We start from the raw sequence: 13,403 nt of genomic DNA, 5'->3' as shown, positions 1-13,403 counted from the left end.
CGATATATATATATATATCGCGATATCGATATTATCCTACAGCCCTAGTTTCCTCCCTTCCTGACTTTTTCTAAAGTTGAATGCTTTAATTTTTTCCCCTCACTGTAAATTTGAAATCACACAAAAGTAACAAAAGTAAATACTCATATTACAGATTCATTTATTAAAGTATAAAAGTTATCCAAAACTATAGTGATGTCTATGTTGAGCAGCTACTACACTCCTTGTTAAATCATAAATTAACTGTGATTAACCTCATTTTGGGAAAGCTTTACTAGCGACACCCAGATCTGAACTGTGCTTGACTTTTAGCCTCTAAAAATCACTTAAATATAACATATCAGACAATCAAAAAGATACACATCATTCTTCAATCTAAAGATATTATCTTAAAAAATTGAACAACAGATAAGTGAAATGTACTGTAAAATGTCCCTGGTGTATAGCAAGAGTTTACCATAATGTGGCATTTTTTAATAGATCTCATTGTGATGAAAGCAAATTATTATTAAAAAAAAAAAAACAAATTGAAAATTTCAAGTTTAAAAAAAAGCAAGATTAGTCCTTTTTAAAATCTTAAAATATCTTATTTTTCGTTTTCTGTGTTGGTGTTGAGATAGCTTTCTACACAAACACTTTCTTTATAATAACAGTCCAAAAATGACATTAAATAAAAAAAAACAGCAGTGCCTTGACTTCTACCCCTCCTTTCTCTCTGTCTCTCTTCCTCAGTTTTTTTTTATGTCAGAGAGTAAAAGAGATTAGATAGAGAAAACATTTCACTACATGTATATTTAGAATTGAGAGGATAAACTGTGAGGAAGGATTGGTGCTGGAGCTCACACATCTTGTAGTTGTACAATGAAAAAATATTTTAGCTGAAAATGTTTTTCCCTATTTAGTATAAAAGACAGAATAGATCAAATAAATGGCATGAGTTTAAGAAAAATACCATTGATGCATCTACTGACCACACTTAAACTTATTTAGTTGTGTCTATTGTAGACATTACCAGTATCTTACGGAAGTGGTTTTCACAGACTTGTTTAATTTGTATGAAATTACTTGAGTGCAACATTTTTGGACCAAACTGTCCTTATTCCAGGGCTAAAGATGCTGACCAATCAGAAGCGAGGAGATTTCTATGGCGTGGTGTCAAACTGGGAGCTAAAGAGGAAACGGGAGCTCGGGATCCACCTGCTATACCGAGCCATGCAGATCTTCCTGGCTGAGGGTGAGAGACAGCTCAGACCAGCAGACATCAGGCAGTAAAGAGCCCTACAGTAGTAGGAATTGTGGGAGGCACTATTAGCTGCAAAACACCAACACTCGTCGAGTGAAATACCGCTATACTGACAGACCTCAGCCACATGAGCCGCTTTAAGCTCTTTATCAGGGATGGTTCTTTCTCCCAACACCAGTACAGTTTTCTTTTTTTTAATGCAGCAGCCTGTACATACAGTTGATCCTTATGCAGACAACTGTGCAATGGATTTTTAGAGTTCACTGTCTGTTTTAATAAGTATGCTATTTATACATTTTCAGTGGATATTCTTTGTGGAATTTGAGAAACTCACAATAACTTTGTCTTAGCTTTTTTATGACGTGAACAAAACAATGAATTCTGTTGCATTTCATCTTTCTGGATTTATGCCACAACTCATTTTGAAAAATGGTATTTTTACTTATGGGCCAGTGCTTTTTTTTTTTTTTTTCTTAAAGGTCACAGATAAAGAATTTCAAATTAACTTTATATTTCATGAAATGTGAGACTTCTTTTTTTTACATAGCTTAGTGATCATAGCTTGTATTAATTTAGTTTTGATTAAAAATAAGTGATGTATTAGTGAGCAATTCTATTTTTTTTCAAACATAAAAGGAAAAAAATCTTAGCTTGAAAGTAGATGATGAGTTGTTTCTGTTTATTGGCATAACTAGTTTAAACTTTGTTCCTACGTGAAATATCTTTAGATTGCATGCTGGATCTCAGGGGTTATCACAGCTGTTACTTGGTGTCACGATCTCCATAATTTTACCATCTCATTTACTACACATCAGTGACCCAAGCAGTGAGCTTCCGAATCACTCATTATCTCCACAGGGAATTACGATTGATGAGCTCTCTGAGAGACTCGCACGACAGGAAAAAAAAAAAAAAAAAGCATTAGCTCTGACAAATGCAGACTTTGTGTTTTAGAATATTTGCTTTACATTCCATTTAAAGCAAAATTAACCAATCGCCACTTTAGTAAAACATATCAAAGAAAGCACTACAACTCAGGTTTCTGAAGGTTTAATTTTAATTGATTAATCTAAAAGCTCACTTTTAGGGTCGTAATAACATGAAAAAAAACATATGTGTGCATTACTTCTGATTTCTTTTGTAGTTTGAAAATAAAGCTCCCCGTCTCGGATCTGTTTTGATGCATCTGTTTGATTTCATTTATCATAAAATAATGTCTTTATATAGTCAATGAAACTGTGTTTTCATTCTGACTAGACTGTCTATATCACTGCTTTTCTCCATTCCTTGCACATTTCTTTCACTGTTTTTATAAAGAGGGAGGGATAATGTGGGAAGCTCACATTAAACTGTATCCTGCTGAGTTTTCAGTGTCTGCTTCCTGTTGTTTGGTGTCCCTCTAGTGGACTAAGGATGCTATTGATTTCATTCGCTCACTTTATTTAGTACCCGCCCTCGATCGACTGATCATTGTAAGAATTTGAGAAATCCAAAGATAATTTGATCCAGTTTAGCTCCTTTAACATTTTATAGCTAAAATTTAGTTTTAAAAAGTATTTAAAATCTTAATTTAAACAATGAAAATTTTAGATTGTACAATGTTGTATATTAAATTGGCTCAATTATTTAACATTACATGCTTCAAACTATTTTTTGTGTAATAAGCATGGTGATTCCTCATAAAAATTGCAAGGTTTAAGCAATCAAAATCAAAATTTGCTTACTACTCTTCAAACTGACTCCTACGTCATGGAAAAGAGTAGCTTTAAAGTGGTTTGACCTGAAAACAGGAATTTTAAAACCTCTCATCAGGAGCTGAAATGAGACGAAGTCTCATTCATACCTGCATGAAAAGAAAACGGAGAAGAAAACCATCAAACTGTTTACCTAAGTTAGATTTTATATGTTTAACTTATGCGATTAACCTATTTTTTTTTCCGCTATGGTGATCTTAAAGTTAAATTGCACATCTTGATTAAATCTCGCAGAAACCCTGAGCTTTACTTGCATCAGTCTCCCAAAAAAACACACAAAAAAAACACAAGTGAACAGAGAAATTAACTGTTTGCATCCACTTGGTTGTGCGAGATGGGTTTTGTTTAATCAAAGGTGAATCTGTTTTTCAAGAATTGGCTTTCTTTACTGTTAGTGTGACTCATTCAGTTTCAGCTGCAGTTTCTTGGTAATGGTGAGGCAGCACTTTCTTACCAGCATCATCATCATCATCATTTTCTCCGTATCACCACAGGCCCTTTCTTTAAGGCTGCTGCTAATCCTAAAGCAGTGACCCAAATGACGCATTATCTAATCTGGTGAAGAGAGGGCTGCAGATTTCGTCAGTCACTGCTTATTTGCTCAGGATCAATTTACTTTTTACTTTTCATGAGAATTCTTATATAATAAAGGGATGTGAAAAGTCATCTATAATGGTGCAGCGTAGGCAGAGGCAAGTATAAAAATAATATGAAAGCATAAAGCCATTTTGAACAGTCATGACCTCTGAGTTGTCAAAAAGAAATGGGGTCTGTTAGAGTTTGTGGCCAAGATGTGGTTTTATTTCAGAATTAGCACCTTTCAGTTATGTTTTTAAGAAGGTTCCTTCCTGCCTCAGCTGTGCAGTGCTCTGTGGAGGGAAACATAAGCTAGCTACCTCACCAGTACAACATTTTGAAATGTTATTTTAGACATTTAGAAATAAGACTTTAGACTTTGTATTCTGCTCCAATTAAAATAAACATGTAGAATAAAACGTCATTTCAGCTTTTTTAAAGTTCTAGGTGTAGTTATAGGGGACTGAATGGGTGGTGTTAGACGTTTGTGTGTTTTAACAACATTAAATGCACAGTTGCTTGTACATTGATGTAGGAACTATGTATGTATCCTATCCCACCTCCAAGAATACAGCTTGGCAGGGAAACGTGAAAAATATAAGAGCAGTTTTGCTTATTTTTCTTAGTTAAAATGGTCCAACACAATTAACATATAAAATTTTGTAATGTGAAAAACTAAGCAAGGCCGTGATAAATAATTCAAAAACTTTTTCCACCTTTAATTGTTACATTTATCCTGTTGAAACGCATATTGTTGAAGCGTAATTTGTAAAACACTGGAAATAAAAAAAAAATGTGGCTTAAAATTCATGGACACATTGGAGAAGCACATCCTTCAGTCAACCTGAAATACGTTTTGAGTTTAGTTTTACCATTCAGTTTAAGCACTCAAATAATATTAATTGTAGTAAATCCGACTAAAAAAATATTGTAAAAAATAAAATTCTAGAAGAAATTGGTTTTAATTTGGGTTGTAAAAGATAAATGCCAAATTATATGTGGAAAAAAAAAAGCTTTAGAATGACTTAACTGGTCATGTTTTTACTTCACAAATTTACTTCTGGTATTCTAAGAGGGCTCTCTCTATATTTTACATTTTCATCAAACACAATGTGTCAAAATTTGCTATAATATTTCTAAAATCTGAAGACTAAATCTTGACAGCTGCATTCACTTTTTGTTTTTGTTTTTTACATCTTGGCTTGAGGTGCTTTGATCAGTGGGATTTGCATATTGCAGATAGCTTTCGTTTTTATTCATGTTTCAGAAGAGGAGCTTTGACTACGTTAGATCCAACATCATCAATTTCACATGTTCCCCTGGAAAATCAATGAGTATCAACAACTTCACTGAGAACTTAGAGTGTGATGATTTATTGAAATTCATCAAAGACAGTGCATGCCCCGTGTTAAGAATTAGAAACACGCAGTGAATTTAAATTCTTATGTATTGTAGTAACTTAATTCCTGGAAACATCACAGAAATAAAGACCACCTGATTTATGCCGTTTTATACCTTTACATACTAACTACTCCAATTACAATGTGCACAAAAAAAAAAGAAAAAAAGAAAAGAAATGTCCATTTAGTTCAAAGTTCACAACAAAATCATGTCTAGCATTTCATGTCCTAAGTGTAGTTTCACTGTCTTTTCTTCTGTGACTCTTAAAGCCAAACTGTCAAGAAGGCAGTTCACACTGCCAGCATCGCGGTAGCTGAGGGAGGGAGACAGGCGAAATAAATAATGCCATCATCAGCGCGTCGTGACAACATTCCTTGTGACGGTCGGATGAAATCTGGGACACAGTTGCATTCATCGTTCAGTGAGCTCTTCCACAAAGTCAAACCCACCGACAGCAATGAATGTTGATTGTGACCTTTGCTGTGATTTAGAAAGCTGGAAGTATGTCCGGATTGTTTTCCTTCCCAAGGAGTCGTCAGCCGTTCTTCCTCTGGTTCGTGTGGTGGGGCTTTATCTTCATCTTTTTAAAATACATCTAGTGACAAAAGCTGTCCGCAGGGTACAGTCAACGGTCGATGGTTTTTGTTAAATTACGCTCAAACTCACCGACAGCGTTGAATGTTCACTGTGGCAAGCGTGAACCGGACGGCGACCAGAGATGACAGTCTGTGTAGAAATGAGGGCGAAGCGTGGATGCTCTGTGGGTGGAGAAATGTCTGACTTGCATATTCATAAATCTTTCTTTCATTCTTCAGAAGTAAACAGAAAAGGTCATGGGAGCTTTACCAAAGACAGCAACATCGTTGGACATTTACTGATTATGTGCTAACCAATGCTTGAACTGGTTACAGTAAAGCTCAACATTATTCATCCCTCTGGCAGATTTAGGCGTAAAACTTGCTTCATTCGACCAAGACAAAATGGAAAAGTCTGCTCGTGATAGATAAGAAAATACAAAAGAAGTCTTAATTTCGTATATAAAGTTTTTTTTTAAAATCATTTTAATACAATAAATAGCATGTTAAAAATTCTTCCCAATAATCAATTTTAGATCTTTATCAGATTAAAGCAATCACACCCTTTTATGATTTCTGATAAGAGCTTCTGGTGATTTATGAATAATAAATCATCATCTTGATGATTTATTGTCCAAGATGAGCTCCAAGTCTTTGACATGAAGGCCTTCTTGCCATCACCCTAATCTTTAATTCCTTCAACAGATTCCCATCAGTTTCAAGTTGGAACTCTGTCTTCAAAAATAATAACGGACAAAAGAAACATGTTGATAAAATTACTTCAACCCTAAATCTGCCAAGGGTATCAATAACATAACTCTGTATTAGTTATGTTATTGTCATGTTCCCAGTTACATGACAATAACATTTTGGTCATTTTGATTTAAATATCCAAAACATTTCTTTAAATAATAATAATAAAAAAAAATTCCAAATGTGACACAAAAACAAGTGTGTGTCTTTGCAAAGACTTTTCCTCCCCCAGTAGTTTCTTCCACCGCAGCCCATGAAAGAAAAGAAACAATTTTGACTCACCTTTTCTTTAAATCTTAGAAACCGAGCAGTGATGCGAGCGTAATTTAACTTCCATGAAATACAGTCAAAATTACACAGACGGTGAGTGCATGGGAACACGTCTTATTTTGCTGAAAGTAGCAGATACACAAAGAAAGTCATCTTGAAACTCCTGACTCATAGTAGTTCTTAGTTAACACAGCACCTGGGCAGGAGCTGCAGTTGGCTGTCTTTTTTTTTTCTCTTTCTTTGCTGTTTTGAAGCACAGCTGCTCGGCCTCTAGAGGAGCATCGACATGCCTCAAAGGCTTCAGCGCAAGTTTGAGGATGAGGGAGAGAACGGGTATGAAACTGCCGACTCACCCCGATCAGTAACGCTTGATGTTTCGTTATGATGTGGTCCCCTGAGTCTGAGGACTGAAAGACTCAAATGTGCTTTATATTTGTTTCCTCTCTCTTTGCACTAATACCAAGAGAGAAACTGTCCACCATCTTAGGCAGTGCTGAATCATTGCTCATCTTGGGAAGGAAAGACAAACGCGCAGACAGTAAGAAGCATTTGAAACTCAAATGCCGCAGAGCTGCTGTAGTAATTAGACAGGACGTGACGGCAACTACGCTGGTGAGTCAAGATTCGTTTGGGTGATAAACATCATTGTGGGATGCTTTAACAGGGCAGGATAAGGAGTGACTAAGGCATTCTGGCTGAATGTGTCACCACCTGCCAATCCCTCTCTAAATACCCCTGCACTCGTACAACTTTGATTTTAAAATAACAGCTTTTGCTGTCTTTACTACAAAGAGTACTAAGACTTGTGGAGAGGAGTATGCCGCCTCTTTTTACCCTCACATCTCATGCCACTGCTGTCATTTTATTTGTATCCGATGAAGATCTCTTCACTTCAAAGTAAACCCCCCCCCAAAAAAAAAAAAAAAAAAAAAAATCAAGTCTACAACTCTGTTTGTTAGCTGATGAAATATATATCTATATATAAAAACATGTCCAACATTATATATAAACAAATAGTCCTTGCTGCGACAAACCCCCCAATGGTGGTGTGAGTGACAGTGTTTGAATTGACAGAAGTGGATGAGAGAGAGTGTAGCTTTATAAGGTCTTTTCTGGCCGCGGGACGGGGTGGCTGACAGTGGGAAGAAAGAAACGGGACACGAAACTAAAGAGAGAAGAGCCCTGAGCTGACAATGTGGCCTTAATCTGAATGACAAGGCCTGCACATCAGCCTTCGAACCAGCCTGGGTTGGAGCGATGGTGAGGGGGTGCTGGATGATGTGGGAGCTAACGGGGGGGAGGAAGGGGATATAAAGAGACAGAGGAAGAAGGAGGGGAGGGTGTCCTTCCTTCAAACACGCTGGCCTTAATGGTACGGACAGCTCTGACATTTAACCGCTGAATCATTTTTAGATAAGTGGACGGGCTGGGGGGAGCTGAGACTTTGGCTAAATATAGGGAGCTTTGAAACAGACAATAAAAACGATCCTACCGAAAAAGTTTAGGACCGCTGAAGCAAAGTTCTGTAAATGCTTAAAAGCAGGTAAATATATCAGAAGTATATTATGCCCTTTACGTCTATATTGACTATTCATTTACAATTTTATGAACCTCTACACTATAATTACATATATATTGGACAGTGAGGCTAATGCGTATTTGTAACGGTTAATACAGGCTTCCTCTTTGTAATGGAGGATGTAAGTGTTTCCATACATACCTAACAGAGAAGTGAACCAGTGGTAAGATCAATAAAAATAAATATAAAACAAGGTCCTTCAATCATAAACTGCTTTAATATTTGTGTGTTTTACACACCTTCCCTTTATATCAGAGAGTTACACTGAATGGACATGCTTCCATTCTCAATAAGTGTTTCACACAGAAAGTTCATTGGTGTTGCACTTTCATTTCCTGTGGAAATCATTGTCAGCTGCTGTAAAAATAGCCACAAAGTCCAAAGAGCTGAAAGGTATATAAAATAGGGTTTACACTAAACACTATGAGATTTCAGAGTTTCTATACGGACCTAGACGTCAACTTTAGTCTTAGAACCTTCTTGGATAGCAGTTAGTTTAAGCAGCCGGGGCCAAGCCATCTGAAATTATACAGAATGAAGACACCATGTGAGTTATTCCCAGCAGCCACTTAATAGAACCTCACTTCAAAAGTTATGAATTTTACCCCTGAAGAATAAGGCAGTACAGAGAGTTTGGGCAATAATGGGAATGACTTAATTAAACAGCATCATTTTAAAACGAGGTGACCAGATGAGGCTGTGACCAAAGAGCCAGTGAACAGAACAAATTTGTGTAAGACATGAACTGAAATCCCCCTTTTCTATCAAACCTCAAATTGCAAATTTCTTTGTCAACAATACTCCACACAGTCGATTCAGCGCATCTGAGCGGCGACGAGCAGAAAACAGAACAAAACTACAGGGGATTTTTCTTAACGTCAAGTAGCGAAGTAAGTGATAATGGCCGTGTTTCCTCGGCAGACTGGGTGCAAGGACAAAAAGGGGGAAAGAAAATAACAAAAGAGAGCCCCGACAATGCTCCAGGATATTCGTAAGCCAGGTTTGTGTAATGAGCACTGTCAGCGTTTCACAATTAGGACCGTGGACTCTGTCAGAACAGACTAGTAATTCCAGACAGACAAATCATACAGGAGGTGATTAAACACTGAGAATTCTGCTCCACTTGACAAGCTTGTGTACACACAGTTTTATTTATTTTTTGTCCTTTCAATATTTGAGTTTTACAGAACGTAGGGACAGATATGTGTTCTACCCAAACATGGAGCGTCTGCAGAGATTTTGCACCTATTTTTTCTCCACCGCTGTCAATCTGATTTCTCCGCTTCGTTTCATCACGGAAGCTAATTTTAGGCTTGCAAGTGTGAGCTTTTTGCCTGGAGGGAAAATATGCATAAAATTTAAAAATAACATGAAACAGGCGAGGTTTCTATGGTGAAAAATAGAAAAACTGAAGGTGAAAAACAAATATTTTCACAAATAACTTAATTAATGTGAATATGTAAAGCTATTTTTAAAAGTGCAATTAGCCTTAAGACATACTGTAGGCTGTTTTCAATCTTTAAAAAATGTAATTTTTCTACAAAACCTACACATCGAGATGAATGGAAACTGTTCAAAAATGTTAACTACAGCAATTTCAGATTTAATAAGGTTAACAAGACGCAGCTTTGAAGAAAAACAGCGGAACCTGCAGTTTGCACCCGTCTTTCACCGTCAACCCGCCCTCCTCCCAGGAGTTGGAGGAAATTCCTGGCGAGGGTGCTGCGAGTCGCCGCGCTCAGCCTGCAGGTACAGACCGGCCTCCTCTGTCTGTCTGCCTGTCTGCAGATATCACACCGCGACGTGATCTGTTTAGCACCCTGACTTAATGCTCACCTGCTTGCGCTCAACCCCCACCTACCATATGTGTGTGTGTGTGTGTGTGTGTGTGTACGTGCAAGTGTGTCAGTGTGTGCAGTGTTTATTGTGACCGTGTGTACACGACGCCTTCTGTCTCCTCACAGCTGGAATGGCGTCTCCTTCTTTATCTGCTGCACTGCAATTATAGACACACACGCACACAGAATGATAGATGGATTCTTACTGCAAGGACAGGATATTTTTGGAAATTATTTAAATCTCTTATAAATAAAGAAGGACTAAAAACTCATATGGAAGAAGTGAACTGATTAAAGTGCCTAAAAAAAATAAGAAACATGGGACAACTGAGTGAAAGATGGACGTGAAACTTGCAAAAATGTAACAATTCTAACCAATCTCAGAATTTATCTATGCACTTTATGACAAAAATCTAAAAAAAACTGAACATTTTAAAATGAGCTTGAAGCATTCAATTTTCTGTGACTTGCATGCATAGTTTGTCATTTCCCCCTGAGGTTGTCACCGCTCTGACAGATACAAACTGACTTGTACAAGCGCACTCACAAAACACACACCAAGACACTTGAGCAGGGGTCTGAGTCCAGCTGGAGGTGGTCTCCTGCCAAACCTGCAGGGAGGCTGACTATTCATATTCATCACACGAGCACACTGATTGGAACTGACAGGACACACACACACACACACACACACGCGCACACGCGCGCTCTTACACGCGCACAGTTGGGTAAAAAACAAAACAAAACAAAAAATCTACTGGCGCGTGATTCAGTGGTTAGACTAGGCAAGCTTTGTTTATACGAGGTACAAAGGTTAAAAAACAAGTTTACAGTTTTAATGTATTTTTTTAAGGATAGTGTAATACCCGCCGCCCCTCACTCTTTGTCTACTGTTTGTCAGCTGGCTGAAAGAAAGCTACTGTATTTTACAAGAGAGACGGATTTGGCTGAAAATATTTCGCAGCACCAGCTCGCCATCTTATAAAGGTAAGCACTATTTTAACACTGTAGCTGTCAAGCTACAAGCAACATGACTGAGAAGCAAACAACCATAGCCTGGCTACCGAGTCAGCTTTTTAGTCCATTTTTTTTTCTCTTTTTAAATAGGTGTACTTAATGTGTATATTTATGAATATCAAAATGGAATATAAAATATTACAGTTACATCCATAATGACAAATACGTTTATTTCAGTGGGGGAAGCTGTTACTTTACTCAACTTAAAGCAGTCGTATGATGCTATATGGTTTGGTTTTACAATGAACAAGCTTACCATGACCTAACTGCATGCTAGCCCTGGCTGTGTTGAGAACGCAGCTGTCTTCTTTGCTCACGGTATCATCTTTTACTTCTGCGTTTTAGACTATTTTACTCATTATGAATGATATGCACTGTAGATTAAAAAATATGGACTGTTTAGAAAAGGAAAACGAGGTGTTTATGGTAAAGAGACAGCCATGATTGGATGAAGAGCAGCAACAGTAAGTAATGTCGGGAGAGGTGTAGGGTGGGAGAGAAAAAGCGAGAAGTTAATAATAGCCAATGGACTGGGAAGGCAACATCATTGAGAGACATGGAGGATGAGTACCACTCCTCTTCCTCTCTCTCTCTCTCTCTCTCTCTCTCTCAAATACATACACACACACAAAGGCAAAAAAGAGAGAGACTCCATGGGGCGCTGAATAATAACCTTCCTTGTCATTATCATCGCCAAGCCAAACCGCTCTCCTCTCCACTCCTCCACCACCACCACCTTCCATCTTCAGCACAATCATTGCCCTATCGTTTACAGTGTGCCGCCAAATGGGAACATCAATAGACACATCCATTAGCAGCGTGAGTTCTTTCCTCTCTGATTCTCAAGTGCTTTAATAGTTGGCGCACACACAAACACACACGCCGACACACAGACACACACAGACACACACACACACCCTCGACCGACTGTTAACCAAGCTGGCCTCGCGCAGGAAAAAAAGCTGAACTGATGGAGTGTATCATTAAAGCTTAACTGTGACACGGCTGCTGTGAGGTTGGCTTCGTCAGTTAACCCAAAAACGCTGGAAATGACCAGGGCTGCTTTCTCAAACTGAATAGCTCACATTTGACTAGTTTTTTTTTTGTTTTTTTGTTTTGTTTTTTTAATTCAGTTTAAGTTCCAAATCTGTATAATTAGCTCAAATTTGACAGCTTTGGCGAGCTTAACTCTTGACAGCCACATTTATTTCTTGATAACTGCAGCCACTGGATAACATTTAAAAATCCTAATGCAGTACTAAAATATGCACATTCTTTTTTGTCCCACAAAAAGCCTGAGCAGTTGTAGCCTCTTCAGTGTGTTCCGAGTGGCTCAAAGTGATAACAGCAAGATACATTTAAAGAGGACAATCAAAGAAACTTAATTAGTATGCTAATTAGTAGTTCATCAAAAATGTAAGAAAAAAAAATTAACCCTTTTTAGAAATTAAAACTAATCATCAACCTCTCTTTCCATTCACATAAAATCAGACACAAAAAATGTAGATTCTATAGAGGGCTACATTCATACCTTCTAAAGTTAACTGTAACTACAGATTGAAATTAGTGTGGGTCGCTATAGTACAGATTAATTTACAATAAAATTATCTGCACTGTGGATCAAGTGAAGCCTAACAAGGAGACTAGGGAAGGGACGTCGGGGGTGGGGGGGGAGCAGAGATACAAAAGAGGGAGGGGTTTCCCAGAGAGCCGCCGCACTGTAATTTCGTCTTGAAGGATTTATTTTGGAGGGTGTGCTCGGCAGGATGCTGGGAAGCCTGGGAGGGGCGCTGGGTGGGTTATGCGGGTTGGTTACGGAGGTGTTGTGGGATGTGCGGTGGGGAGGTTAAACTTGTATGGATAGGTTCAATGGACGGGGAAAAAAAAAAAAGGGAGCTAAAAACAGATTTAGATTTCCCTGACGCAAGTACACTTAAAAACAGTAAGACATTGTATAAGACGTATTTATAATAGCTTAAAACATCTAGACTTTAAAGGAGAAAATTGGTTTTAAGTCGATGCTGTTCTAGTCTGTTTTCACAATAATTTTCTATACATTTTTTGTAATAAGTTTTACATTTCAGTGTTGGAATTTGGCTTTGAAGTAAAAGACGAAAGCAGCAAAAGATAATGAATGTGTTTTCGTGAATTCCAACTGCGATTATCATCGTGACTCTGTGGTCTGTTGTTCCTTACTGTAACAGTCTTTGTGTGCAAGTGCGTGTACGTGGGTGTGTGTGTGTGTGCGTGTGTGTGTGCAGAAGGGTGGTGGTAGACCGCAGACAGCCTCTAGGTGCCATTGCACTGGGTTTGTGTGTATCCTTGCGTGCCTCCTTCATGTCTGGACCTGGGCAGAAAACAAACAGGAGTACAGAGTAAATTCAGGGTGTCGTCTGG

The 13,403-nt window shown here is 37.9% G+C and overlaps 1 protein-coding gene and 1 long non-coding RNA gene across 2 annotated transcripts in view; one reads left to right on the top strand and one right to left on the bottom strand.

The window, feature by feature from the left end:
- The window catches only part of LOC106948510 (uncharacterized), a 13,480-nt gene extending 10,874 nt beyond the window's left edge, over nt 1–2,606 (top strand). Inside the window, exon 9 of the mRNA XM_015034230.1 lies at nt 1,106–2,606. Within this exon, the coding sequence (XP_014889716.1) occupies nt 1,106–1,272 (167 nt within the window). The 3' untranslated portion in view covers nt 1,273–2,606. The remainder of the gene's footprint in view (nt 1–1,105) is intronic.
- Nucleotides 2,607–4,923: 2,317 nt separating this feature from the next.
- Nucleotides 4,924–13,403, bottom strand: part of LOC106948511 (uncharacterized) — a 36,865-nt gene continuing 28,385 nt past the window's right edge. Inside the window, exon 3 of the long non-coding RNA XR_001425188.1 lies at nt 4,924–13,353. This is a non-coding gene — a long non-coding RNA (uncharacterized LOC106948511). The remainder of the gene's footprint in view (nt 13,354–13,403) is intronic.

Source organism: Poecilia latipinna, unplaced genomic scaffold, assembly GCF_001443285.1.
Source record: "Poecilia latipinna isolate Pla-1442-1.1 unplaced genomic scaffold, P_latipinna-1.0 Scaffold291, whole genome shotgun sequence".
NCBI lineage: Eukaryota > Metazoa > Chordata > Actinopteri > Cyprinodontiformes > Poeciliidae > Poecilia > Poecilia latipinna.
Note: the sequence above shows the minus strand (reverse complement) of the source record. Positions and strands in the feature narration are given on the sequence as shown.